Below are 27,168 nucleotides of genomic sequence, written 5' to 3'. Positions count from 1 at the left end.
TCGAAACAACAGCTGTTATAAAAACTAATCATTTTAGCATCTGCCTGCTTCTTGCTTTCAAGGACGAATTTGTGATGAAAGCGGAATAAATCGACGGAAGTTGAGAAGAAGGAAGGAAACTGATGATACGATAATTTAGACAAGAAACAATCACAGCAAACAACCAAACAGCAATTTTTATGTTGAACATATCAGGTAGTGCAGTGAATTTTATTTTCTACCCACATACAAAGAGTAGTTGTTAAATATATTCTAGTGTGTATTCTGAACGGTCAAGCTAAGAAGACTAGTGGTATTTGTTTTAGAGCCGAACGTGCATAAATGTTATAAAACTCAGTGTGTTTTTTAAATTTATTATCATGTTATTTGGGAGATGGCATTGACTGGATTCATGGAGTTCTTTTCTAAAGGAAAGGTAAGAAACAATTTGAGAATTCTTGTAATCCTACTATAACTTCAAATTAAAACTGCAGGACAGTCGATTATTATTTGTATTATATCCCTACGGGTTGTTATACTAGTGCTAGAGGTACAATGTTATGTAACTTGAATTTTTTAAAAGGTTATGAACGCCCAACAAAGAAAATTATATAAAAAAGTATTGATTAGAAATTTTAAAAACACTAAGCTACCATAGTTAATAACCGCATTTTACAAATCTAACTTAGTCTTCCAGAAAAGGCAGCTCAAATGCTCTACTAATAATAACAAAAGCACAAAAAATTTTCAATTATTATGAAGTCATAAAGCGTTACAGAAATAATGTCTGCTCTTCCACTCTACATGACTACAGACTAGGTAACTGGTCATAACTATATTAATTGCACTGCCTTCCTGATGCTGGTCGAAGAGCCTCATGCTTTGGACTATTACCAGAACTATTTTGTATCCTCCTCAGCCTTGTAAAGGGCAGGTTGGATTGGTTTCTGCCTCTTTTTTTGCACTCAAGAAAGCCACTCCTCAGGCTCAAACATTCCAGTGTGCCCCTGATTTTGTGAGAGATATTAGGCAGAAGATGTAGAGGTAGATGACAGTCATGAAGTTTTGCACAAAACAGTGGACGACAGTGATCCATGATGCCAGAGCCAGTAATGATTGTAATGGCCTTCCTCGGCATTAGAAACATTCTTTCAACGCCGATGAAAGCACCCCTGTGTTTCAATCCATACATGACAATTCCTTAAAAGAAGGAGATATGCAGTCCTAGCGTAGATTTTAGGTACCTTCGCACAGCATCAGCTGCCTGAGTTGGTAGTTTACTCTGGACAGCTTTGTATGGAATTAGTTGATGTATGTGTTCCATATTAATATCAAATCCAGTTTGTCGGCCAGAAGTCCAACTGTCCTTACCTGGTCAGTGATATTTTTCAAGCCAAATATCATCTTTTGAGTCTTAACCCCGTTTATTTTGAAATAATTGGTCTAGAACGAAGCTGAGAGATTGACCCTTGCATGATGCTTGGATTGCAGCAGATATGGTGTTGTGCTGCCATATTCTACAGAATCCAAAAAGCATGTGAGCTAATTATAGGCCTCTTTGATAGAAACAGCATGAAAACTGCAACAGTGTGCTCCTATTGTTATATTGAAATAACATTGGCAATAAATCTCTGTGCTACAAACCAAGGATATATCACATTGGATGCACGTATGTTCAAGTGCACCTGAGACCATGCATGACCATGTGTGAGATGAGAAACAAAATCTAAAAATAACTATAAGAACCCGTGTTTTGACTTCTTTGTTTGCTCTTGCTGGTGGCGTTAAATGTGAGTGTTCCTGTGGCTCTTTCCAGGCATTGATTTTCATCTACGCGCTTGGTCATGCATAGCACGCGTCTACTTGCTCATTCCTAAGGGTATGATCACATTAAATACACTTATATGCAAGAGCACACTAGGTTAAGCTTGAAAAAGCGCGCATATGAAAAACAAAATCTGGAAAGAGGCTTAGGAACACTCACAATGAACGCGTGCACTTGCTGGTATCGTTTAGTGTGAGCAGCTGCAGGCACATCACAACGTATTGCAATACATAGATGCTCTCTCTCTAGATTTTATTTGTCATCTGAACACGTGGTCTCACGTGCACTTGCACATACATGCATCCAATATAATCATACCCTAAGGTTTGCAAGGATTAATACGTGTTTTTGAACCATTACTGTAGTATGTAGTTTAATTACTATCACGTTCCTTATAACTATCATCACTAACTATTATCACTAATTTCCTCCATCAGAACTCTTGAATTGAAGTAAAATGTTTGATAAAAATTAGAAACACCTAATTTTTACTAATTTATTTTACAGACTTTTCGTCCAAAGAAGAAGTTTAACCCAGGAACTCTTCGGTACTCGCTGCACAAGCAAGCACAAGCCTCTCTCAGTTCCGGCATCAACCTCAGGTCGGTTGTCCAGTTGCCAGAGGGGGAGGAGCTGAATGACTGGATCGCCGTACATGGTAAACCTTCACATCATTTACTAAAATTAAGAAGAATACTAGAATAAAACAAGAATCCTGACGATTCCCTGGTCACTGACTACGGAGAAAACCAAGTAAGTAAGTTGAGACTTTGCACTCCACCGGACAAAATATCAGCGTTTTAAAAGTACGACCTCCATAAAATTAGCCTATACATTTTACCACAGTTCTTTATGGAGAATGTCATCCCCAATATTACAGTAGGCAAGTTCTATTAGTTTTAGGGTTGAAGTGTTGAAAGAAATTTAATTTTTCAATTAAATTAATCAGAAAAAAATTAGTTTTTTCTGGTTTATTAAGCTTAAGTTACTCATCTCAGAATCATGAGATGTATTAATTAATAATTAATAGGCTAGTTAAATCCATATGAAAGTAAATGATAGAAATGTCTCCTTTATATTGTATTTGTAGATATTTGTTTACCAACCTCTAGTTTATTTTCAAGCATTGAATAAGTTAGTCAAGGGCCGTTTCACTCTTACCGAATGTCGGTCGACACTCAGAATTTGGCTGCTGAGTGGCTGAGAATCAGCTGTTGGTGAGAATTAGTCAATCTAGAATTTCCCAATGTCAAAAGTAGTCGGAGGGTTAACCTCTCAGGAGTTTGAAAGCAAGGAGAGCATCTGTATGGGGTATGCATTGTGTACTAATTGTATGCTGAAGGGTAATGCCGTATCTATATGTTGGCCCAATGAAGGCCAATGTCGACCTGCGCCAGTGTGTGGTCAAGTGGTTTGCCAACGCTGGATACCACTGGCCTTCATTGACCACTGGTCAGATTGCAGGCTGGGACAGCGACTGGGCCAACAAGTAGATGCGACATTATTAAAATATATAGCTATTAGACACAAATATTTGCAACACTGCTATGCCTGAGTTGTCATATTTCTTTCTCAGTGACATTGGCTTACTGTCACTAAATCTTCCTAGCGTTCTGATGTTTTTCGTTGGTTCCATCTATTCATTACATACGCACCCGTATATCCATCCTCTCTTCGTGGGTTAATTGTAAGAGAGGGCCGACTGCGCCCTAACTTCGCCATCCTTGCTAAAAAATAAAGGCAGTCATTCTATTCTATTCTCTCTCCTCACTTTATGTAATGTATTAAGTACTCTATGTAGAGTTGGCACTCTACGCTCGATGTCTGTGTGTGTCTGGCCACAGGCCTGTTGTGTAATTCTGACCTATAAAGCTGTATACATGTCGTTTTATCAGCTTATTATATCAAAGAATCAATTATTGTATTGTGAAGTATTTTCTACTCAAAGTGAAAATTTGGCATTCTGAATTGAGCATTTGCGTAGTAATTGATCACTTTGGTGATGTTATCTAAATATAAGTATCATTTTGTACCTAAATACCCAAAGTGAATACTTGGCACTTTGGATTGTATCAATTGATGATTGTGTTTGTGTGAGCAGTGGTGGACTTTTTCAACCGCATCAACCTGATCTATGGCACGGTCTCGGAGTACTGCACGGATGAGACATGCCAGACAATGTCGGGTGGACCGCGCTTCGAGTACCTCTGGGAGGACGGCAACAAGTACAAGAAGCCCACCGCCTTCCCCGCCCCGCAGTACATCGCTCTCCTCATGGACTGGGTCGAGGCCCAGATTAACAACGAAACTATGTTTCCTGTCTCCACTGGTCAGTTCATATATGTGCTTTCTTATTAACTGTAACCTGTAAAAGGATTGTAATCTTCAGTAAGTAAGACAATAGAGAAAAAACAGTAAAAAATACCCCAGTGTATAGGTCGTTTATGTTCCTAATTCCAAGCCGATTTCCTGTTAACTCAAGCCAATTACTGTCGTCTACGGTCTATTATTAATGTTTTGGCTTGGTGAGAGTGTAAGAACGGCAGAGTATGAGAGACTGCCAGCGTCACATAGCTTCGCCAAAAAGAACTATGTGAACTATCGGCGTGAGTTAACAGTGAAATTTGGAACATAAACGCCCTATAACATGGGATATTTTCTTATGCTATTCTTTTCTCTATGGTAAGACGCTGTGCACACCGGCGTAACGCAATATAATTATGAAACGTGCCTCATGTTATCCGTTTCATGAATGCATGCAATTCAAATAATAATATAATAATAATAATAATAATTCGTTTATATCACTGCATTTTTACAATAATTGGTAATACAAATACATACATTAAACATAATGGTTGAACATTACAATTGGTAATACAAATACATACCTTAAGCATAATAATTGAACATAGATAATAATATTAAACATGTAACAGAAAAAACCACAGTGCATCCCTCTTTAGGCTAAACCTGTGTTGAGGGATGTCTCGCTCTCTAGTTGAGTCAACTTAATTATAATACAATAACAATTTTGAGGTATCAAACAATAAATTATTAATTTTATACAATAATCAGTGTGCTTTTCACAAGATGGGATTATGAATCTTTAACAATAAATTACATTTGAATGAAGACAGCAAAAATAAAAAATGTAAATAATATTACACCTCTATTAAACGTTTTTCTTCATAGAAGCGATTAAGTATATTCTTAAACAAATTGTAACTGGGTGCATCTGATATATCGGATTGCAGTTTATTGAAAAGTCGTGGTCCCTTAGCAAAATCATGTAAGGAGGCCACTCTACTTCTTGTGAAGGGTTCTTTTAATTTATAAGCAAGATTTCGACGAGTGGAATATAAATGTTCATCCATAACTGGAAACTCTGAACGTCTTAAATACACAAACTTCAAAAGATTTATTTCAAATAGGGTATCAACACTAAAAACGCCAAATTCTCTATACAATACTTCGGTTGGATATCTTATGGGTCTCTTTAAACATATTTTTATTATTCTTTTATAAAGAATTATGAGAGGTTGCAAAATTTAACTCCCACAACTTCCCCAGGATACAATACCATAGCAGATAATTGACTGTATCAGTGCCAAGAATACCATTCTTAATTGATAGATAGGAAGGACATTCCTTAATTGAACGAATTTATTAATTAATTTTCTAAGTTTTGAACAGATGTATGAAATGTGCGAGCTCCACCGTAAATGTACATCCAATACTACACCTAAATATTTTATTTCATTTTCTTTCTCTAATGTAGGACATCCACAGCTGTAGTATGGACTGGCACAATTTATATTATGTGATACTAGTTTACAGTCAGTATTATCTGGAGGCAATCCAGAGGACGACAATGAAAAGGGAAGAAATCTAGTTTTTTGAATATTCAAATGTAGGAGACTATTCTTTAACCAGGACTTGATAACATCAAAGCATTTATTAGCTCTCTGGAAGGTGATTGGCCAAGTTTCCCCCCAAACTATAGCAACTGTGTCATCCGCAAAAGAGTACAAGGAGCGATTCCCTAGATTTATATTTAATAAATCATTTATGTATATTAAGAACAAAACTGGCCCAAGCACTGTTCCTTGTGGAACTCCAATATTCACATTTAATAAATGTTATTTATTTGTTCATTGATTTATTCCAACGAAGAGGATGTAATTCGCTGTGGTGGCTGAAAAAAGGGGTGAGAAAGTGAAGACCGGTTCTGGATTCATCCATTGATCAGTGGTTGGCAGTACAATATTCTATGTGAAGTACTGTGAATCATTTCATATTAATTTCGCATTATTTATAGAACAAATATTCCTGGACTTTTTTTAATTATTTGCCTTAATTTTGCAGATGTACCTTTCCCAAGAACATTCATTCCGCTTTGTCGGAAAATTCTGAAGAGGTTGTTCAGGGTGTTTGTGCACGTCTACATTCATCACTTTGACAGGATTGTGGCCATAGGAGCGGTGAGTTTATCAATTCAACGTTAAGACGTAATTCATTTAGTAAATATAAATGTGTAAATTAAAAAATACTATTGAATGAAAAAAGGTCGTTTTCAGAAGTATTCTGGAATACAGACACGATATTAAATGCTCGCATATTGCCCTATGGATTTTCTTGAGATAAATTTTCATTTTGATAGTACTTTATCAATATTGTTTGTTACAATAATGAATGTTATAATACTCACGATGTAATTATAATATTGTAGCACTTCAATTGAACTACTGAAATGCCTTGCACAACTTTTCACCCAGGACTTCCAGTATACTTGGCTACTTGGTTTGTTTATGTAAAATCTCCATTACAGATTTTGTCCGGAATCAAAAGCAAACCAGAAGTAGATATTTCAAATTGATATGTTCAATGTTCTAATTTAAAATATTCAAATTCAATCTTTTTCATACGCAAACCATTTACATACAAGTTAAAAATCAAAGTATCATTTTAAAATGTATCTATTGTTTTTAATTTTTAAGTACATACAAGTAGCCCTAATCAAGAAAGTGAACATCAAACTATCCAATTTATTTCACTCAAACTCTTGATATTTTCTGTAGAAATGTTCAATGTTATTTATTAATGTTGTTGCAGGAGCCACATGTGAATACTTGCTACAAGCACTTCTACTACTTTGTGCGTGAGTTTGATTTGGTCAATACCAAAGAGTTGGAGCCTTTGAAAGAGATGACCGCCCACATATGCAGGGACCAATCACCTACGCCCCACGCAAGTGACACGCCAAACAAATGAACAACTTCAAATAACTATAGATGTGACATTTCCTGTTTAATCTCCACACTTCAATTATATGAATTAGAAAATACTGTTAAATGAAGAGATACAGATTAAATATTGCTGTCGGATTCGCCGCACATTATCACGTTTTATACTATCGGGGTATAAAAATCATCATATCAAGTAAACAGTGAATGATTGATCATAGCACTAACGGCGTTTCTAAAAAATTATCATGACTTGACAGTGAATAGTTGATAATAATTTATTGTGACGTAATTTAAATTGGCTTTTTTCAACATAATTTCAGTTAGAACAGCAATCGCCTGAGTTTAAAACGCGCTTTTCCATGCATACGTAGTACGATGCATTTTTTTGCTGTAATTTTCCCTTGTACACATTACTAGTGTATTTCATGGCTAAAGATCTCTGGCAAACTGGTAATAATAATAGTGCTGGTAATAGTATTTAATACAATAGTTGATAATCACAAGTTGGCTGGAGGTCTTTATGATGAAATGTAATTGTAATAGTCTATAACGCGCATCCACAGTTGGAATTGAACAGGAAATACACTTTAAATTATTAATTATGATTTGTATTTAGGATTGCCCTGTGATGGTTGAAGATACATTGAAACCTCACTAATTCAATACTCAGTGGGAAAGTTAAGGAAATTTCTAATTAGAAAGTTGAGTTAATTATTATATTATATGCATATAGGAAAGGAATGGAAAATATTGAACTACTTATACAACTTATACAGGATAGAAGGATTGAATTAGAGAGGTTCCACTGTATAACTTAAGTTATTGGTTTGTTATAGCTTGGTTTGATCTATATTTTAATGACTCTTGAAACATATTATGAACTATCTTATTATTATTTATTTATCAAATTATTACAATAGGAAATGAGAAACAGACCAAGTACAAAACTTCTGTCCTCCCTATTTATAAACATAATTACATAACTTAAACTAAGTATATACCCAGTAATTCTCGATATTATTTATTGATTTACTTTGAGAGATCAGATTTATACGGTGTACATTTTTTGTCAATCGTAGAAAATATTGCATCACATTTTTTTATTATTGAATTTCTGTAATTGGTATTATAAAGTGATATTCGGTCAAATTATTCAGTATACAAACATATATTGGTTTGTAATAAGTTTGAGTAATATTCGTTGAATAAGAGGATACCTAGAGTTTTAGGTGAATGCGATTCGTTTTATGAATCATTAGTTTCGGTTGATATTGTTGAGTAATTTAAATTTTACCCACTGTAATTTATTTGCAAATAATAAGCAAGTGCCATTTCCACAGTAAAAGCTTAAACTAAAATGAATCAGCTGGTGGTTTAATCTCAATATGTATCACATTACTGAAAACTTAATTTAACATGCATGTAATCCATTTCAAGCTAAGATTCTGTTTATACTGGCACTGTGCAAACGGCCCTAAATGGGAGAAATCTGATGCTTCGACCGAAAATTGTTTATATTCTGAAACAAGAAATGTTTAAATTGCTAGGCTTATATTCAATGTTTTGGATTGAGCTGAAGTTATCTTAATGAAAAAGCTGTTGATTATATTGCATTATCTCACTACAGATGTCATCAATATTTCAAACTATATTTTTAGTTTAATGAGTCATCTATTATTTATGACACTTCCTTAGATGTTTATTTATTTTGTTATTTTGAAGTTTTATTTTTACTACTTGGAACAAACCACTAAAGTAATCTACTCTATCTAAAAGTAGTAGTCCCATTATAAAAACATGGAGTGACAACTCCGCTATAGGAACGTGAGAATTTTTGCACCATTTTCAAATGCCATTTCTATTAATCTTGTGAGTTGCCAGTAAAACTCGGCGGTGGCTTGTCATTAGTAGCTTTGTAGCATTCAAATAGATTATGTTGACTACTTCTCTCGGAGCCAAAGATGAAGGTGAAGTCAAGTTGATTAATTTAATTTTGTTGTAAATATTGGTTCAGGTGGAGGATAGCTGTGTGCATCATGAGATCAAAGTCCTTTTCCAGAGTTTCCCTTAGGTATCAAAAGTTCTACTTTATTAATTTATCCAAACAATTGAGAAATCATATAACTATGATTATATTTAGTCCCTAGATGCACAAATGACTATTTCAGTGCCAACAAAGATAATATGGCTCAATTATGTTACGTTGCAATATTATTGTACCCTTGAGAGAAAGAAAATTTTGTTTTTATTATTAGGTATTTGTCGGCTTTAAATTTAATTTTTAGATTCTTCCTCAAAGAGGAAAATATTTATGATTGTTTATTGATATTATTTACCCTTCATCACATAATTATGATATTTAGGTTTCAACGATTGGTTTTAAGCTTGGCTTCTTTGTAGGTTTTTGTATTTATTAAATTGGGGGGCTGTGAGATTAAATTATAGACATTAGCATGTCCTTAGGATTCCTTGACAAAGCGCATAGCTTAGTTCTTGTTATCATGGTTATCTATGTACTGTATATTTATTCTATAGCTTATACTAAACATCTAGATTGAATTCGTTCTTTTGTTTGAGTATTAACGTACTGCTGTGGATGCATAAACCTCTAATAACTTTTTTTGTATAGTTACAGAATCGCACAACTATTTAAAATTGTTCCAATAGGATCGACACTTTCATTGGAATTCTTCACTTACGCTCTGTAAACTTTTGTAGATTTTTGGGGTTCATAATCAGAGTTGAGCTCCATTATTTATGAAATTTGGTTTTTCAAAATCATATCAGTTGAAATGTTTTTCATGGGTGAGCCATTTTTATTAAATTTGCCATTTTATGATTAGTACAATATTATTGAGTAGCCATTATTTAGTAGCCTATTGGTTTTTATATTTTCATGATGGAATTGAACTGGAAACTTTTTACTGGCTCAATTGTGTGATACATACGCAAATTTAGCGTTCTTTAACGTGACTGATTTTGGAATTTAAGTGATTTCGTAAAAAATTACAGATAATTATTACGAAGTGTTTTTTAAGAATTAAACAAGATTTTTTGGCTTCGAAGTTTTCCAGTACTATGCCATACATAATTTTATATGGCATATTTATGCCACACATATTACTTTTTACATAATTTTAGTCACGTTTCAATCACAATCACGTATTTATTCACAATCTTCTATTGAAGATTTATAAAGATACTCTGTTACTATTTTGACATTGGATACAATAATTTAGATGGTTAACCAGGACTTCACTGAAATTTGTATTTTCGGTTGCATAGGAGATTTCTCAAGAGTCAGCATTTGCTTTTGGCGAATTAGTTTGTACAGTATTCGTAACAAAAAATAACCGATGTCTAGAAGTACGATGAGAAACATGGAGATTATCAGGAATAATTGATTGTAGGAAACTTCAACCCTGATTTTGTCGATAGATTCTGTAATATGATTGACTTATTTTCTGTTCGGATTCTGTTTCAAATGCTTGCGATGAGGAGTTTACGCCGTAAGCTGGCTCTGACCATTCTGACTCTACTTGAATATGAAAAGTGCTTTTTGCCTTTCAAAGAACTGATTTTTATAATAATGTACATTTAATCTGTTATACAAGCAAATTATTTGATGTTCCTTATGTATGTTCCAAATCATATTCATTTAAAATGATACTGTATAACATCTCATAACCAGTGCTTTGCATGTAGGTGATTAAAAACATGTACTAACCATAAAATTATTATTTCATCGTTTATTTCTTTTGATAATAATTTATATTGAAGTGAAATTTAATTTCTACTCTTTTAAGAAGTGCGCTTGCTACATTAGATAGATAAATATTTTCCAGGTATCATGTAACAAGTATTATCGCTAAATATAATTGCATTTTTAATTTGGAATGTTCAAGTCCTTCAAATATATTGCATCGAATTAATGATTGAATTTTTATTTTATTAATTACGTTTTTCTCAGAGGAATTATGATAATACATATAAATAAATTAATATTGAATGAATAAATAAATAAATTATAGCATATAAATTACTACTTTTTAATTTGGCAATTTAAACATCCTTTTAAAGTTTGTACATTTATTAATGAAAATTGTTTATGTAAATTTGAAACAAGTATTTGATATTATTATTTAGTATAGTTTATTAATACGCCAAAGAATTTGTATGATTTCAACAATAACACTCCAATGTATGACTTGGAACAAGAGTGAATTGTTTTTTGTGAAGAATTTTCTTGTAGACTACCTTATATTTAATAAATTATGATGAAAATGCATTTGTATTTTTTCTATTCTTGCCTATTCTGTGTTGATTAATCGAGCTATTAGATTTTGAAACTTTATCCTTCAACTTATCAAAACATGAAATTGTTTCAAGCCATATTTCAACTAAATTTACTCAAATGGTTTTTGTCTAAGGCACGTATGATCAATAACAATTTAAACCTCTGTTTAGTCTAGTACCAGATGATCTGCAATTTAAACTAGAACTAACTAGTAGTTCTGTGAACAGTAGTCCTCGCGCAGTTATAAACCACAGCCTCCTCTTATACTGTCCATCAGAGTAAATCCTGTCTGTATGTCATGTGGGTGAGATATTGGTGTGAAAACGGCTAATGGCTGTTGGGGCTGGTGTATCAAAAATGCTAACATCAAAAGCTAATCTCCTTCATAACATATTGGCAACAGGTCAGCCCGAGTTCAAGCAGAGAAAGGTCGAGAGACAATATATATTATTTTAGTTATTAATTGCATGCGCTACCGCATGCAATCAATAGCTCATTTAATAGTGATTAAAAATTGCATTCAATGAGGCATGCAATTAATAGTCCACAAAGTAGCTGATTTTTACCAAGTTACATTGAGATATTAATTACATGCAATTAATAATCCACTCTTTAGCTGATTTATGATGAATAATTCTATAGTCTGATTTTTACGGTAATATTGGCGTTAGAAGGAGACTCCTTTTCCTTTTGTATCATCCTTAAAATGCAAAATTTCAAAAGAAACCCCTATATATAAATCGACGCGAAATTCAAAAAGGATAATACATGTCAAATTTCATGAAAATCCATTGCTGCGTTTCTCTGTAAATGCGGAACATATAAACATTTAAACATAAAGAGAAATGCGAAACCGTCAACTTGAATCTTAGACCTCACTTCGCTCGGTCAATAATCTCTCGGATTTGTTTGATAACAATAATTTTTATTACAGCCACTGTGATTGTGCCTGTGACTGAATGGAGAGAGTGCAGAGATTAATGTAGCAGGTGTGGTTGGTGGAGTGGATACTGTGAAATTTAAACAATTAATAGAAAAATACTAGATCACCAAAAGAAACAACTCTTGCAATAAGATACTGCTCTCAGCCAAGAGTAAGAAAACATTATTCGACTTTGAATAAAAATGTATTTGAATGATTGGAGCGAGAAAAAGATGAGCATAGCGGTTGAGGATGGTGACTACTGAGTAGGCCCTATATGTTCAAACACTGGTATTGTGAGAATCATGTCGAAATGTTGACATTGATTCTATGGGAAGCTTTGATGTTATTTTATAAGGAATAAATGAATGGTGACAGTTCGAAGTGAATCTTTCTATAACTTCGCATCATCCGTGAGGCTCTGTTCATAATAGTCATTATGTTTCTCCTCATTCATTCATATGGTCGTTTCAGAGTATTAATTTATGAATATTTCTCAAGTATTACAGTATTTTATCAAGAAATCATAATTAATTAAAGCTAGCCCCAATGTAACGTTAATTCATTTTTTCTGGGTGACAAATTTTGAGATGATAAAAAAATCATGCGCTTGATTGGACTCGAACCCACAATCATTGCTCCGAAAGCAGATATCAATCAAAATGTTGATAACACCTTATCCAACTGCACCATCACAGACTGTAATCCTGATGACAATTCAATGCATACTTGATAGAAAACATAAGGTGTAATATACCGTACTACAGTGAAATTTTTAATGATTGCTAGTGAGTCATTGCATCCTTATCTCGGGATTTTGAGAAACGTTGAACGACTTCCTTATACGAAAGGTCATAAATAAATATGAGGATATTGAAGATGTGAGCAATTCGATTTTCCCTGTTTTGAAATTACTCTGACTACAAGTGAGTAATTATTTATTTTTACAACACGCACTTTAGTGAAATTTATTTAAGCTTACAGCTTTGATTGAATGGGAAGCGTGGATGTTATTCCATAAGGAATGCTGACAGGTGAAAGTGAATCTTACTCATCTAATTAACAAGTAGTAGCGTGTAGATAGTCCTATTTTAAAATATTCTATAGCTATGAAAGTATTTCATTCCTATCTTCAGACCTGAACTTTGGAGAAATTCTCATTACAAAATACAAACAAACAATAATAAGAGAACGATATTACTATTTGGCGTAATTCTTAATATAGTTCCTTCAATTCTGGTTCACATTCGATAATGTTGTGCTCCAGTTTAATAAGTTCAATTTGATTGGAGGACGCTATCGAACAAACAGGTAGTTCAACCCACCTATTATTTGCATTCATGTTTGGCGTAATCAACGATTCAACAGCGTTGTAAGGTAACCTTCAACAAAAATACTTGGAACTATTTGAATCAAGACTCTGTACACACCCAGATTCCGTAGCTAAGCACCAATTCCACTTAGCATCTCAAAATAATGTGAATATACATCACTTTATAGTTTTTGGCCTTTTGTGATCTCTTTTATTTACAAAATTTGTAATGACTTCAAACTAAATTAATGGGTAAAAGAAGGAAGTAGAATAGGTAGCCTATATAATATATATTTACATTTAGTAAAACGTTTATTTGAAATTTATTTTCAAAACCTGAAGATGATGTGAAACATCAGTTGTTTTAATTTGTGTTTATAATCTGTTATTTTGTATTAAAAACTTTTAAAAAAGTACTATGATGTTATTTTATAAATATTTACATTGATATTGAATGTATGGATCATAAGGCTTGAATGACTATTGGCATTAAGAAATCAATAATGTAATTAATGAGGATTTAATAAATATAGATACTTGGAAAAATCATAGCACCCTTAATGAGGATACACTTGTCCTATATTAAAATCTCTAATTTTGATTAAAAAATAATTGTACAGAGGGCTGTTAGAATATACGAATTATTAGAAATGTAAAATTAACAATAATATCTTATGAAATATAATTGATACCGAAAAATTATCAATTGTGTATACATTCGTAGAATAGGGTAGGCCTACATTTCATAATATCATAATTACAGGTATTAATAATAATAATAATTGTATTAATAACTTGTCCTGAATATAAGACTGATAACAGTAATTTTGTATAATCATTACGGTACAGTAATTTTAAGTAGTATGTCTATAAATAATTCATATTTTTTGACGCCTGTAAATAAAATGAATATAGGCAAGTCGACCAAAAATCACTTGACTTTATAACTTTCTCTACTATAAAAACATACTGGGGCAGTAAATAAATTACAGTGAAATACATGTCATCATTTTTAATAGAATTTGCAACAAGTAAAATATATTTTGTATAAAAATAATGAATTATTTCAACAAAATATTACGATACAGAATTATTATTGTACTTATAACTGTATTATGATTATTACCGTATAAGCTTGAAAATTCATCAGCACTGATTCTTCAATCCGAATATATTATTATTCAAATCATATATAATTATAACTTAAAGTACAATAAATTATGTTTTTATTGGCTGCAATATTTATGTGTATATAAGTTTTGTAACCAGTGCTACCATAGTGAAAAGTCGAGCTGCTATGTATATAGAACCAAATAGCATATAATAGTCGTTTATATTTTTCTCTGGTAGAATCCTTCACCTTGATATTGACAAAGTAATGTATAAGGGGTTTCTCTGGCTCAATCATCAAATACCAACACCTATTAACTTGGTTACAATATTGTCATTTCAAGTATAATTCAAATAAAAGAGTTGAAATCACTTCTCTTTCAAATATTTGCTGTTCTCTTGACGATACACGCTTCCAAAATCACACTTGAGTGGATTTCACTATTAAAGGTCCAAAGCAGCAGTTCATAGAATCCTCAAATAGGCTTATCACTTTTACTGTTCGAATTGTTTGAACAGGATTGTGAATATGAACAGTTCTAATACAAGCAAACAATGTCTGAACAGTACATGAAAATTTATTCAAATACGAAATGAATCACATTTGTTTCAACCAATTTTAATTACAGAGACTGATAAAATAATAGAACAATTTCATTGGAACTATTAAGAACTCATATCTATTCCAAAATAGAATTACTATTCAAATAAAATTGTTTACCAATTATCCTGATAATTCAAACCAAACGATATTGTATTGAAATAATAAAACAAACAATTGAGATATTATAACAACTTAGGGTAGCTTATAATTATTTCTAAATAAAATATCATGGATATAAATAAAAAAAGTTTTTGATTTCCCTTCTCTTCTGCAGTGTCTTTAAAGAAATCATCTAAAAAATTTGGTCCATTATTATTAATTAATCTATTCAATCATTGAACATTTTCATCGTGCATAATTGTTCAATATAAATTGAACTTAGTTATTTTTAAGATTTTTCTATTTATATTCAAATATAAAACTATATATTTTTACTTTTAATCTTTTAATCTTTTAATTGATTTTTTCATTTTTAAATTGCAGATACAAGGAACACTATGGTGTGTGGCAGCTGTCTACTTCATTTGCATATACAAATGCATCCTCAACTACCCATTTCCAAACGGTGCAAGAGATAGCAGTGGATTCTATACTATATTCTACTCTTCATATTTGAACGGTAAGCTATATTGTCAAATTTTAAATAGTTGCAACATTTATCCTGTTCGAATAGAGTTATGGGGCTACCGGTACTTAAATATTCAATTATACAAAATAACTATTACCCTTATTGTAATATTTTTTAAATTAAACATGACTAGTTTTAAATTTGTCATTCTCACTCGTTATTGACACATTTGTGAATGATATAATAATAATAAAGAAATATTTCTTCAATTTTTTTAAATATTTTAAAATCACTAAAGGGTAGGCTACTTATTAGTTATGATTTATAATTATCCTGGTCATTTTATTAATAAAGACCTACAAACTTATTCAGATTTACTTATTTGTAATAGATGATCTTATTCTAATTATCTCACCAGAGGTGTACTGTACCAATACCTCCCGACTCGCTCGAACATTTGGCGATCCACTGATTGTCGAGACTGGTTGGCTGAATGTAATACGAGGCCAAGTCCTTAACGTTGAAAATGAGATCCTAGTCCCTGAGTATCCAGTGAGTGGATACGTACATTTTGCACTGGTAGAATAAATTTGTTGTTCGAATAACAATCTATCCTTTGTTTTTCAGGTAGTTCTTGTGACGGCAACCCAAAATTTCAAGGTTTGAAACATGCTGCTGATTCTTCAGAGCGCACATTCTATTGGATGGTGGTTTACAGTGTGCTCAGTGCATTATGGGTACTTGTCAGCATTCTACTTTTGGGTACGTCAGAAATAAATATTTCATTAATATCCATAGTCGAAAAATTCATCAGAATACACTTGGTACATACCGGACATAGCATCTGTAATAATAATATTAGTAAGGAACCTACAGTTATAGAATGTCTTGAAATTACTTCAACTTCTTAAAAACTACTATTTGTTATTCAGCATTATGATAGATGAATTCATGAGCCTCAATTTGAGACTTTGAATAAATTACTGTTAAACAATATCAAAAGTAGACGGTTTTTTATATAGTTATCGACGATTCAGAAATTTTTCAATGTACGGTAGATTTAATTAAGATAGGTAATTATTTTCATTGAAGTTTTCAACATTATAATTAACTCACTCAAACATAACTAGTCTTATTACAATTTTTCAGTGCCGAATATTTGCAGCAAAAAAGGCAGCCGTTCTTCAAAGTGTACATTCTATCCATGGATTCTCATTACAGCATTGATTGTCATAACCGATGTCATCAATGTGATTATCTACATCATGGACATCACTCATACATTGGTATGTTATGAACAACTGCAGTTTTAATCGCTTCAAAGTTTCTTTTAATAATCTCTTGGAGTTGAAGTCAGATAAATCTGATTTGAAAAAATATATATTCTATAATAAACTTGATTGATATTGATATGTGACGGAAGACGGAGTGACGGAAAGAATACAGTATTGCATTTGTTGTTACGGTCTCAAGAGTATACAGTACTAAAAATAATAGTCGAAGGTGATTAATACAGCTAATATTTGTTATTTACAACAATACAATGAAGATCACAATCAACGTCAGAATCTTACGGTTAAATTGTAATACATTTTCAGTCACAATTTACTTCATAATCCTACTAAGTTACTACCCCTTAATATTCCAAAATAATCGAATAATCCATTTTTAAAGGGGTATAATGTGCATTACCTCTGTTTTAATTTTGATTATTTTTGTATAAATATAACCGTTTTTTGTATGGGGCACTTTATGAGAATAGAATTATTTATTCTTTATGTAGATTGGTACTTATGGACACCGTTTTTCACATTTTTCAATCATTCTATAATATGATTTAAATTTACTTTTCTCATGCTTCCTACAATAAAGGCGAACGCACACAAAAGCAGACAGACGAAGAAAAATCAAACATCGGCATGCAGACTTAAGCAGACAAATGCCGGACATACACGGAAGTCTGTGTCCTTTGCAACATTCGAACACCTGCGGAGGGACTGCTGCTCTGTGCATTCGCCCTTACACGTTCCTTACAATTGCATACATTTCACCGCTCATTTTTGCAGGTGGCAAATGATTATTTGAAGTTCATTGGAGCCAGCGGCAGCTGGGAGAACGTGACGGGAATGGCTTGGAAGGGCCAGGACACCGCCGCTCCCGCCGTGGCTATGACTCTCTTCTTCAGTCGAATCATCATCTTCTGGCTCTTGAATCTAGCACTACTCTACCGAGTTATCCGCAAGTGCAAACATCACACTCTTCACAATTTGCCGGTAATTAAATCAAATTCTCATTTATTTTATAGGGCTACTAATAATTTGATAGTTGTTTATAAATAGAATCACTAGTACGATTTTGGACACATAGTTAAGTACTGCAAGGGTGGACCATATCCTGGAAATGTTCAAGAGTTGATAGTATTGACTAAGGAAGTCAAGGTATTCGAACCTGGATATCTGCTTGTATATAATTACGCTATATATATTTCGACATTCATATATTTATCTATATATATTTCGACATTCATATATATTTATCTAGTTCATAGTATTGACTAAGGAAGTCAAGGTATTCGAACCTGGATATCTGCTTTTATATAATTACGCTATATATATTTCGACATTCATATATATTTATCTAGTTCATAGTATAGACTAAGGAAGTCAAGGTATTCGAACCTAGATATCTGCTTGTATATAATTACGCTATATATATATATTTCGACATTCATATACCGTATTTATCTATCTCGCGAGAAGATAGCTATACTAATAAGCCATAGACTCTAAATAAAATTACCTTTTTATTTTATTTGATGATACGACCGGTTTCGATGTCGATCAATTATCCAAATTGGACACGATGTCTTGTTAATATGGGATAAAACCTTAGTCATTTCAATGGTGCTTGGAACCGGTCATGTCATCAAAGGAAATAGAAGAGTACGCTTTTTTTAGATTGATTTCTTCAGTTTTGATACCTGGTGAGATCGAACTCCCCATGCCTTGTGAGATCGGTACTAGTACGTGATTCTATATAAATAAATTTGCTCAGCAATATTCGTTGGCCAATTGAGAAGTAGACTACCTACTGGTACCTATTTACGTCTGGCCACTGCAAGAAGGAAGAAGCGACAATATATTAGGCTATTTCAATGAGCAGCTACATAGTGAGAACCACATCAAACTGTCAACATTACCTATAAGGAACACCAATGCTTCTATGTAACCAGCTACTGACTGTTTGACGTGAATTTCATTAGTCTATCAACTGCAAGACGCGTCACTCTATTTTTCACTGGGCAGCTAGGCGAATTCCATAGTAGAGCTGTTTGAAATAGCTAGTAGTAACACTATTACAGTTACTTTAACCGTAATACATGAATAATTCCCTCAATATAGACCATTGACACATGTTAGGTACCAGTCAATACTGTTATTTAAATAGGCCGGCAGCATAAATATGTGTGCCACTGATAACACCAAGCTGTCTTTCACTTCACTTCAGTTTAGGCCTATATAAGTGTATAAGGAACAGTTTTGGGCCAGTGCCTGACTGCCTGTAATGTCTTTCCTTAATGAATTGAGTATTTATATACATAATGCAATAAATAATGCTAATTTCATCTGGAAATTAAAACATCAAAGTAGCCTTTTTCAAAACTTTATTTTTTACTCACGACATGTTTTCACATACGATTTTCAATGCTCACTTGAAAGTGGCCTTGATATGTCAAAACACTGTTAGTAACGAAATAAAGGCCCGGTTGCACAGAATCCAATTAAATTTTAACCGTGATTAATTTTACGAGAACCAATCAGAAAAGGCGTTTTTGGAAAGACGGCTTCTCCGATTGGTTCTCATGGAATAGATCACGATTAAAATTTAACCGGTTTTTGTGCATCCGGCACTAAGTTTTTAAATAGGGTTCTTGGATTGGATTTTATAATTTCCAGTTGAAATTAGCATTATTTATTTATTGCATCGTGTAAAAATACTCACGTGATGTATGCATTTTCAATGCTCACTTGAAATAATATGTAGAAACAATTCGTGAGTAACAAAATGAAGTTTTAAAAAGGGTGCTTCTATTTTAAAAATTCCAGATAAGTTGACGCCAATTTTGTTTGCAAAGGGATAGAATATCATTTTTATTCAACTACAAGCCTCTATACGGTTTCACAAATGCCGGTTAAATTTTAACCGTGATAAATTTCACGATAACCTATCAGAGAAGCCGTCTTTTCAAAAACGCCTTCTCTGATTGGTTCTCGTGGAATCAATCACGGTTAAAATTTAACCGGCTGTTGTGCAACCCGCACTCTGACTTACAACTCAGTCGTATGTTCAAGGATGTTGATAATAACATGGACAAATGGGAGAAGCCAATCATCGGCCAGCAGAGACCGACTGAGCAGAGAAGCAATGCGCCACTGTACCTGGACCCGGAGCCGCGCAACTGGAAAGGAGTCGCACAGAGGCGACAGCAAGAAAGGCCCAGCAATCTCCATCTCAGCCAGCCGCCGACCAAGGTCACTTACATGTTGGATGAATTTGGCATCCCCATAGAGGAAGTGCGATCGCCGCGAGCTGAAAATCATCTACATTATGGCGGCGCAGGCGCAGAAGTGCCAATCATCAGACCCATCAGGGAGCCCGGCTTGCTCAGGCGACCCTCCAATAGGTGAGTGAAGATTAATAGATGAACTACCAAGGTGCCGCCTGTTTCCTTTATGGCTTCCTCAGAGCCCCCTAAAGCCTCAACCATAGAGAAAATATAGCATAAGAAGATATCCCATGGTATAGGTCGTTTATGTTCCAAATTTGAAGCCGGTTTTTTTAACTCAAGCCGATTACTGTGGAGCGTACTACTGTCTATTATTACTGTTTTGTTGTGGTGAGAGTGTAGGAACGGCACAGTATGAGAGACTACAAGCGTCACATAACTTCACCACCAACAACTAATACTACTATCGGCTTGAGTTGACAGTGAAATTTGCAACATAATCGCCCTACCCTATACCATGGGATATCTACTTATGCAATTTTTGATATTAATAGCTAGTGAGCCCCGGGCTGGAGAACTCTCTCAAAAATACCGCTGATTTTCTGTCATTTGTTTTATTGAAATAAACTAATTAATTTAGTGGAAAGTCAAGAGAAATACTTGATAAATTGAGGTATTAATTGCATGCAATTAATAATCCCGTTGACAGCTGATTTGTCATCATACATTACCACAATTTTTCTTTATTAAGCACTTTCAATGTTATCCTGTTATATCCTTAAATAAGACGACGAAGGAGTGAGTCAATTTTGTTGGAAAACGAACTCGATCTGAATAATGAATGGTTCAAAGAATATGAGTTGAAAATTTGAACTTGATTGATGAAACCAATCAAAAACAAACAAACAAACCCTCAACGACTTGAGTCTCTAGTCAAAAGTGGGAACTCACTACACTCGTTCAATAATATAAGATGAACTTCGAGGCAGCGAACCTTCACCATGGGTATCATTTTCTTGGGTCAATAGTTAGAATGATGCGAAACAAGATTTTCATTGTTTTCATGAAACATCATGAAAGATGAGAGAATCCCTGAGGGTTCTTAATCCTTCATTATTCTCCAACATGAAATGTAAAATATTTTTAAATTACTCCATGTCAGCTCTCCATGTTCCTCACCATACATTTTCACCTACTTTTTTTATTCTTGGTCCATACGCTGCAAAGCTTTGTTTTCGTGAAAAGTGCATGTAACCCAGTAAACAATTTAATGTAACTGTAATATTAGTTTTGACGAAGTTTTCCTAGAATAAAATTTTCCAGTTGAATTCTATTTGTATTAATATGAGAAATTCAAGATAAATAATCAAGTTAACTGAGCAAATTCATGAACGGTATACTCATAGATATAATGTGTTTCCATGGTTTGCGCCTGTTATTTATATACTCCATAAAAAATTACTTGGGAGAGGCATGCGCAGCAGAGAAGGCATACAGCGGTAGGGATAGAACGGCAGTGATGTGGACGTTCTGAACCGGCCAGCATTCTCTAATTTCCAGTGAGTATTCAAGCGCTCATGTTAAACTTATGAAGTTTCCTCTCTCAAAGCATTGAGTCGACTGACTCTAATCGACAAATTGGCAACTGCGCTTCTACCTATGACTATTCATCACTGTAATTGGCTGATCTCCCTCCATTTCTCTGCGCCGCATATTCCTCCAAGTCAAAAGTAATTTTGTACAGAGCATTCACTTTTTGTTGATGCTGACGCAATTTAAAAGTGATTTTATTAGTAATTAATTTTTTTGTACATTTCAATACTGATTGATTGACTTGTTTTTGCAGAGTGGCAGGTCAAAACATGCCGCCCGAAGAATTACGAGGCCAAGTTCCATGGTCATATCTCCGGCCTCCACCACCAAAAGCTTCCAGTCCCAGCAGTACTAGTCAGATGGTTGGGGGTCCTATCATTCCAGCTCCAGATTACGGTCACAGACAACAGAGAGAGTACATAGTTTCAGATGCAGCAACAAGAAAATGACGAGTGAGTACTAGAAACTAGTACTATCTTCTGTCTGATTGATAAGTATTGTTCTTTGTTTTTTTCAACTAGATAAATCTATTTAATCAACTACTACTCCTAATCATACGGAACTCTCTGCTTTACTAGTCTACGAAATGTAACAGTTATACATTACTTGAATTCAATTCTACAGGCATTGTCTGATTATCATTTATGTATTAATATGGAGTCCATAATTGTCTTGTAATAAACAAGCTACAAGAGTGTCTTGTGTACACTTCTTCTCCATCATTTATTCATGTAACATATTGATCTTTGAAGCAAGTTTGAATAATTTTGGTATAGATTGAATTTTTTGGTTTGTTCCAGGGTCTATCCATAACCAGAGAAAACGAAGCTGAATTGAAACATTCCAAAGACATTAGAAGTAATGTACAAAATATTATATAGATATATAAATATTAAATAAATATTTTTACAAACTACCTCTCCTTATAAAAGAGAAACATTTTACTTGAAAATTGTTCGTTATTATTGTGAAATTTTACTGAGAACTATTTTTATTTTAGTGAGAGGTCAGTTCAAAAATTTGCTTTTATTTTAATTTGATTAGACAAATGATGTTTTAACAAATAATTGATTTACTCACTAGATTGTTTTTAATTTTATTGGAGTTTCAAATGTAATATATTGTTCTGTAGAACCTGAAATGATTTGAAGTATTATTAGGTTTATGTTAATAATTATACTCAATAAAGATGTTTTATGTTAATAATTTTTATTTCCACTACTCAGAATATTACTAATTGTATTTTCACACTTATAGAAAATAATGATAAATTAAAAGATTCCATTTCTGTATAATTCAAATCCATAATGGTGTATGGCATTTTATATAATTAATATCAAACAATCAGAAAAATAAATTTAAATAGTTCCTAATCACCCCTTATACTTTGCTCAAATTCAATCTTAGTTATATGTAGTTTAACAAAAATAAAACAACCAAAAGACTGTAGTCTTTGTTTTTCTATCTCTGTCTAAAAAGATAGTGACTAACCGACTCTACTATTTAGGTCTATTTAATAGCCTAGGTAATTGGAATTCGAGTAATATCCTATGATAAAAGTGGAATGTGGTGTTCGTCAGGGATTTATTTTGGAACCCTTGCCGTTGTCTTCAGCAACTAATGTATTTTGCAAAAATAGTTTTGATGTTGTAACATAGCCCTCATCTTTACAGATGACACTACTTTAATAAAAAAAGGTAATGAATTATTGTAGTTAGTTTAGGAGGGAGCAAAAAATGCAGTTAGTTGGGCTTCAGGTCGGTTTTTTGCTTACAGCTTCCTTTTGGATAAGAACAACTTTTAGTTGTCTCTTCACTTATAATAGTCAGATCTTCAAATTCCAGTTCAGGCAGAAACGACAATATAGAAAAGACATAAGATTTACAAAAGGCGAAGGTCATTAAAGTACCTATTTTTTGTCTGGAATTCGTAATGTGAAGGAATTAAAAAAGAGATTCTATAGTTGGCTAGTTTAAATCCTTTTTTCTAAATCCTGGAGATTCTGATGCAGGCAGGTAGCGGTCGAGCACAACCTGCGCAACTCTCGTTACACAGCCAGAGGATGCCCACTTGCCCATTCAGCACTTACTAAGCATCGGGTTTTGAATGTTATGATGTAAAAAACCAACCTACTTCAATCTAATAATAGTTTATTTATTGAAAATATGAAATTATTTACACTTAATGAGGTCTCAGTTTACTCTTGAAATGTTCAGTCCAATAATTTTCTAATTGATAAGGAGTAGACGACTTTCTCAATACTTCTCAAATTGTTTTTAATATAATCAATATTTTTGAGCAGTTGCTGATCATCATCGTCCTCATCAATATCAAAAGATAGAACACAAGCGTAAAGTTTGTTAACAAAATCTAGGATTCGAGCCGGTTTATTGTAGTCCTGGTAAGTGACACTGTTGGTTGCAAATCGAATCAACTCTTTGGATAAATCAACCCAGGCAGTAATAAATATCTCCTCATCAATTGAAAATTTGTCTAGTCCAATAATTTCAGAAAATTCTTCAGCACTGACAAGACGATCTTCTTCCAGGTAAACAAGAAGTGAGACCAGGAATATCAGTCTTCTGAAAATATTTTGCCAGACCTCAACAAACCTGTAAAAATCAAATTCCGGTAGCACAGTTTGAAGTTCATGTATGTCCTTTTTTATCTGTACAAGATGAGAACGCGCTTCAAGACAAACGGAAGGTATACTTTTAAATCCAGTTTCACAGTGAATCATTTGCATAGTTGCTATCATACTCCGAGCTGGTATGTAAAGTCTATTAATAATTGCTTGAACTTTTTCCTGAAGTATTTCTTCTTTGGCAAAATGCTTATTTAATTCATCAATATCTTGCATCATGATGCAGGTTGACACAATCCAATACTAAAGTAGAAAACGATATAATTGAAATAAATCCAACTTATCTGAAGTACAAAACACAAATTTTACCCACTAAAAACACTTTTGCTTATCCACTTTTAGGTTAATTCGAATTTTGTTCAAGGTCAAGTTTTGACAAGCAGCTGACTTTTAAGACCGTGACATACTGGATTGCCAACATTGTGGGATAACAACTATCTATGCCAATAAGCCATGGACCATCGATGCCCAAAAATTCAACATAACTCAAGCTATCAATGAGTTTCAAATCGATTTGTCCACTAGATTAATAGACAAATCTAATTCTCGGATCTCAACCAACTCGCAAATCCAAGACGGCCATTTGATATCATATTACATGCATAATGGCATTGATAGATCTTTCAAACATGAAATATATCACAATCACATCAGTATCTCACACACCTTGTTTTATTCCATTTTAATGATAGGAACACTCCTAATAAAAAAAACTCTATATTATGTGCGTCTTATCACAGGTCAGACAAAATTACTCAAGTAGCGGAAACTTTCACTACTAGTGTGAGTTTACGTAGAAGCATAATAATAATGCCAATAAAACATTGAAAAAACAATTTGTTATCATTTTAATCACACGATTCCAATCAAAAATTAATTTTGAAGGTTAAGGCGAACAAGTTCAATGAGAATAAACTTATTAAATATTCCATCATTTATGTTAGTTTAATGAATCACAGCCAGATGTAGACGCGACCGTGTACACGTCCAAGCTTACAAAAGCTTGCACAAGTTTTTGAACGGTATCCAATTTCTTTTTGCGGAAATAAATAGATTTTTATCATTGTTTTGTCATCTCTGTCATTCCAGAGCCCAGTCTTTCTCACATGCAAAGATGTCTCTTGAAACAATTCAGTAATGAAAACACTCAGAAATGTTCATACTAACTTCATAAATAAATTGGCCAAAAACATAAAAATAACACTAACTTATTTGAAAAGTGTGGAATATACAACTCACTATTCATAGTTAGATAAGAATTCTAAGGCCTATTCACATGTTTCACATGGTGCAACAAATTGCATAGAACGCTCTCATAGAGTATACATTAATTAGTTTGACGTTTTGAACGTAAATTATTGTAAATTACACTTATTTTAATTAGGAAAATATGAAATGTTATCAAATTGATAAGAAAATCTCATAGATCCCGACATTGAATATAAATTTTCCAACATTAAAACAGCCGTCAAGTCAATAGACTAGCAAAATTAAAAAACTTCAACTGATCAAAATATGAAAAGCTAATTAGAGTTAATTTTCAAAATTAGAGGTATTCCAGCAAACTAGTAGTTTTTCAAATCGAAAGAATTCTAGGCAAGCATGTCAATTCAAAACCATTCCCGCAGTTATGATTTAAAACGTAACGCCTGCGAATTACGATATCAATTCTATGTTTCTTATCCATAGGTGTCACAGATAGCTTACTAACAATAAGTTAATCAATGCATCACGCACCTAACAGCAGTTTTAAACTTGTGCAGATCATTCTATAAGGAGCACTCTTTACAAGTAGGGTCACAAATACTTATTTTGAATAGATTTTTACTTTCTACACTTTACATTCCTACTTAATAAGTTACACTTCAATAAAATACTATAGTACATTTTTATACAGATATTGACTTCATTGCTTTTTCTAATTTTAAAAGCACTTTCTAACCATTTTATTGTTTGTTACGAAGTTCAAATTTTTATGCACCCAGGGCACACTTATCACAACAAAGTACCATGTTGAAACTGAATAGATCGAAATTAAAATTGAATAGGGATTCAAAACACTATATCCTAAGGTTGAATTTATTGTAAGTTAATTAGTAATGCCAGTGTCACCTCTCACTAAGTCGCTTGGCAAGCAGCTCGTTGTAGGTTGTATACATCTATACGGGCGGAGTGAAGGCGAGCGGTGGCATAGTAGCCATCCACACTCTTGCGCTCGTTGTCATTTGAAAGGCACTTGGCAAGAGTGTGGAAGCGGCATTGTGGAAGTAGAGCCTGATGTTTGATGCTCATGCAAAGAGTCAATTGAAACTAAGCATATCAATAGCAAAGTAAGCTGGCCATAAAAGTAAACTCTGATTAAAAAATCAGTAAAAACTTATTTAAAAATCATGTTTTTAATATGGTGCATTTCATAGCTAAGCAGCTCTGGCCAGTATGCATGTATGTGATCAAGTAGATCAACGGCAACTTGATCTGCAAGAAGATAATGTATGGAATAACTTCTATACGTGATCACCAGAAGTTATTTACTAGCAATGAAACGTTATTGCAATACA

At 33.2% G+C, this 27,168-nt stretch overlaps 3 protein-coding genes across 3 annotated transcripts; 2 read left to right on the top strand and 1 right to left on the bottom strand.

The window, feature by feature from the left end:
• The first annotated feature begins 7 nt into the window (after positions 1 to 7).
• Positions 8 to 11,341, top strand: LOC111044327 (MOB kinase activator-like 3). Its single transcript, XM_022329431.2, has 5 exons — positions 8 to 415; positions 2,312 to 2,462; positions 3,906 to 4,133; positions 6,173 to 6,288; positions 6,920 to 11,341. The coding sequence occupies exons 1-5, from the start codon at positions 374 to 376 to the stop codon at positions 7,076 to 7,078; spliced, it is 696 nt and encodes a 231-aa protein (XP_022185123.1). The 5' UTR covers positions 8 to 373; the 3' UTR covers positions 7,079 to 11,341.
• A 4,344-nt stretch (positions 11,342 to 15,685) lies between these two features.
• Positions 15,686 to 23,415, top strand: LOC111044325. The gene is made up of 7 exons (XM_039430247.1): positions 15,686 to 15,917; positions 16,494 to 16,628; positions 17,016 to 17,152; positions 17,933 to 18,139; positions 20,219 to 20,550; positions 22,220 to 22,418; positions 22,767 to 23,415. Exons 2-6 carry the CDS (start codon positions 16,571 to 16,573, stop codon positions 22,413 to 22,415), a joined length of 930 nt encoding a protein of 309 aa, XP_039286181.1. The 5' UTR covers positions 15,686 to 15,917; positions 16,494 to 16,570; the 3' UTR covers positions 22,416 to 22,418; positions 22,767 to 23,415.
• A 684-nt stretch (positions 23,416 to 24,099) lies between these two features.
• On the bottom strand, positions 24,100 to 24,982 carry LOC111044324 (translin-like). The gene has a single exon (XM_039430248.1). It carries the CDS (start codon positions 24,827 to 24,829, stop codon positions 24,179 to 24,181), a length of 651 nt encoding a protein of 216 aa, XP_039286182.1. The 5' UTR covers positions 24,830 to 24,982; the 3' UTR covers positions 24,100 to 24,178.
• Positions 24,983 to 27,168: the final 2,186 nt, after the last annotated feature.

The sequence above is a fragment of the Nilaparvata lugens genome, chromosome 6 (genome assembly GCF_014356525.2).
Source record: "Nilaparvata lugens isolate BPH chromosome 6, ASM1435652v1, whole genome shotgun sequence".
NCBI lineage: Eukaryota > Metazoa > Arthropoda > Insecta > Hemiptera > Delphacidae > Nilaparvata > Nilaparvata lugens.
The sequence above is the reverse complement of the archived record's forward strand: the minus strand, read 5'-3'. Positions and strand labels throughout refer to the sequence as shown.

What these genes read in the sequence shown, in the direction of transcription:
- LOC111044327 (XM_022329431.2), top strand. Translation starts at nt 374, where the DNA reads ATGGCATTGACTGGATTCATGGAGTTCTTTTCTAAAGGAAAG. An exon ending in TGACTGGATCGCCGTACATG is followed by an intron (nt 2,463 to 3,905) that starts GTAAACCTTCAC and finishes TTGTGTGAGCAG; the next exon opens with TGGTGGACTTTTTCAACCGC. An exon ending in GGATTGTGGCCATAGGAGCG is followed by an intron (nt 6,289 to 6,919) that starts GTGAGTTTATCA and finishes ATGTTGTTGCAG; the next exon opens with GAGCCACATGTGAATACTTG.
- LOC111044325 (XM_039430247.1), top strand. Translation starts at nt 16,571, where the DNA reads ATGGTGGTTTACAGTGTGCTCAGTGCATTATGGGTACTTGTCAGCATT. An exon ending in TGGACATCACTCATACATTG is followed by an intron (nt 17,153 to 17,932) that starts GTATGTTATGAA and finishes TCATTTTTGCAG; the next exon opens with GTGGCAAATGATTATTTGAA. An exon ending in CTCAGGCGACCCTCCAATAG is followed by an intron (nt 20,551 to 22,219) that starts GTGAGTGAAGAT and finishes TTGTTTTTGCAG; the next exon opens with AGTGGCAGGTCAAAACATGC.
- LOC111044324 (XM_039430248.1), bottom strand. Translation starts at nt 24,829, where the DNA reads ATGATGCAAGATATTGATGAATTAAATAAGCATTTTGCCAAAGAAGAA.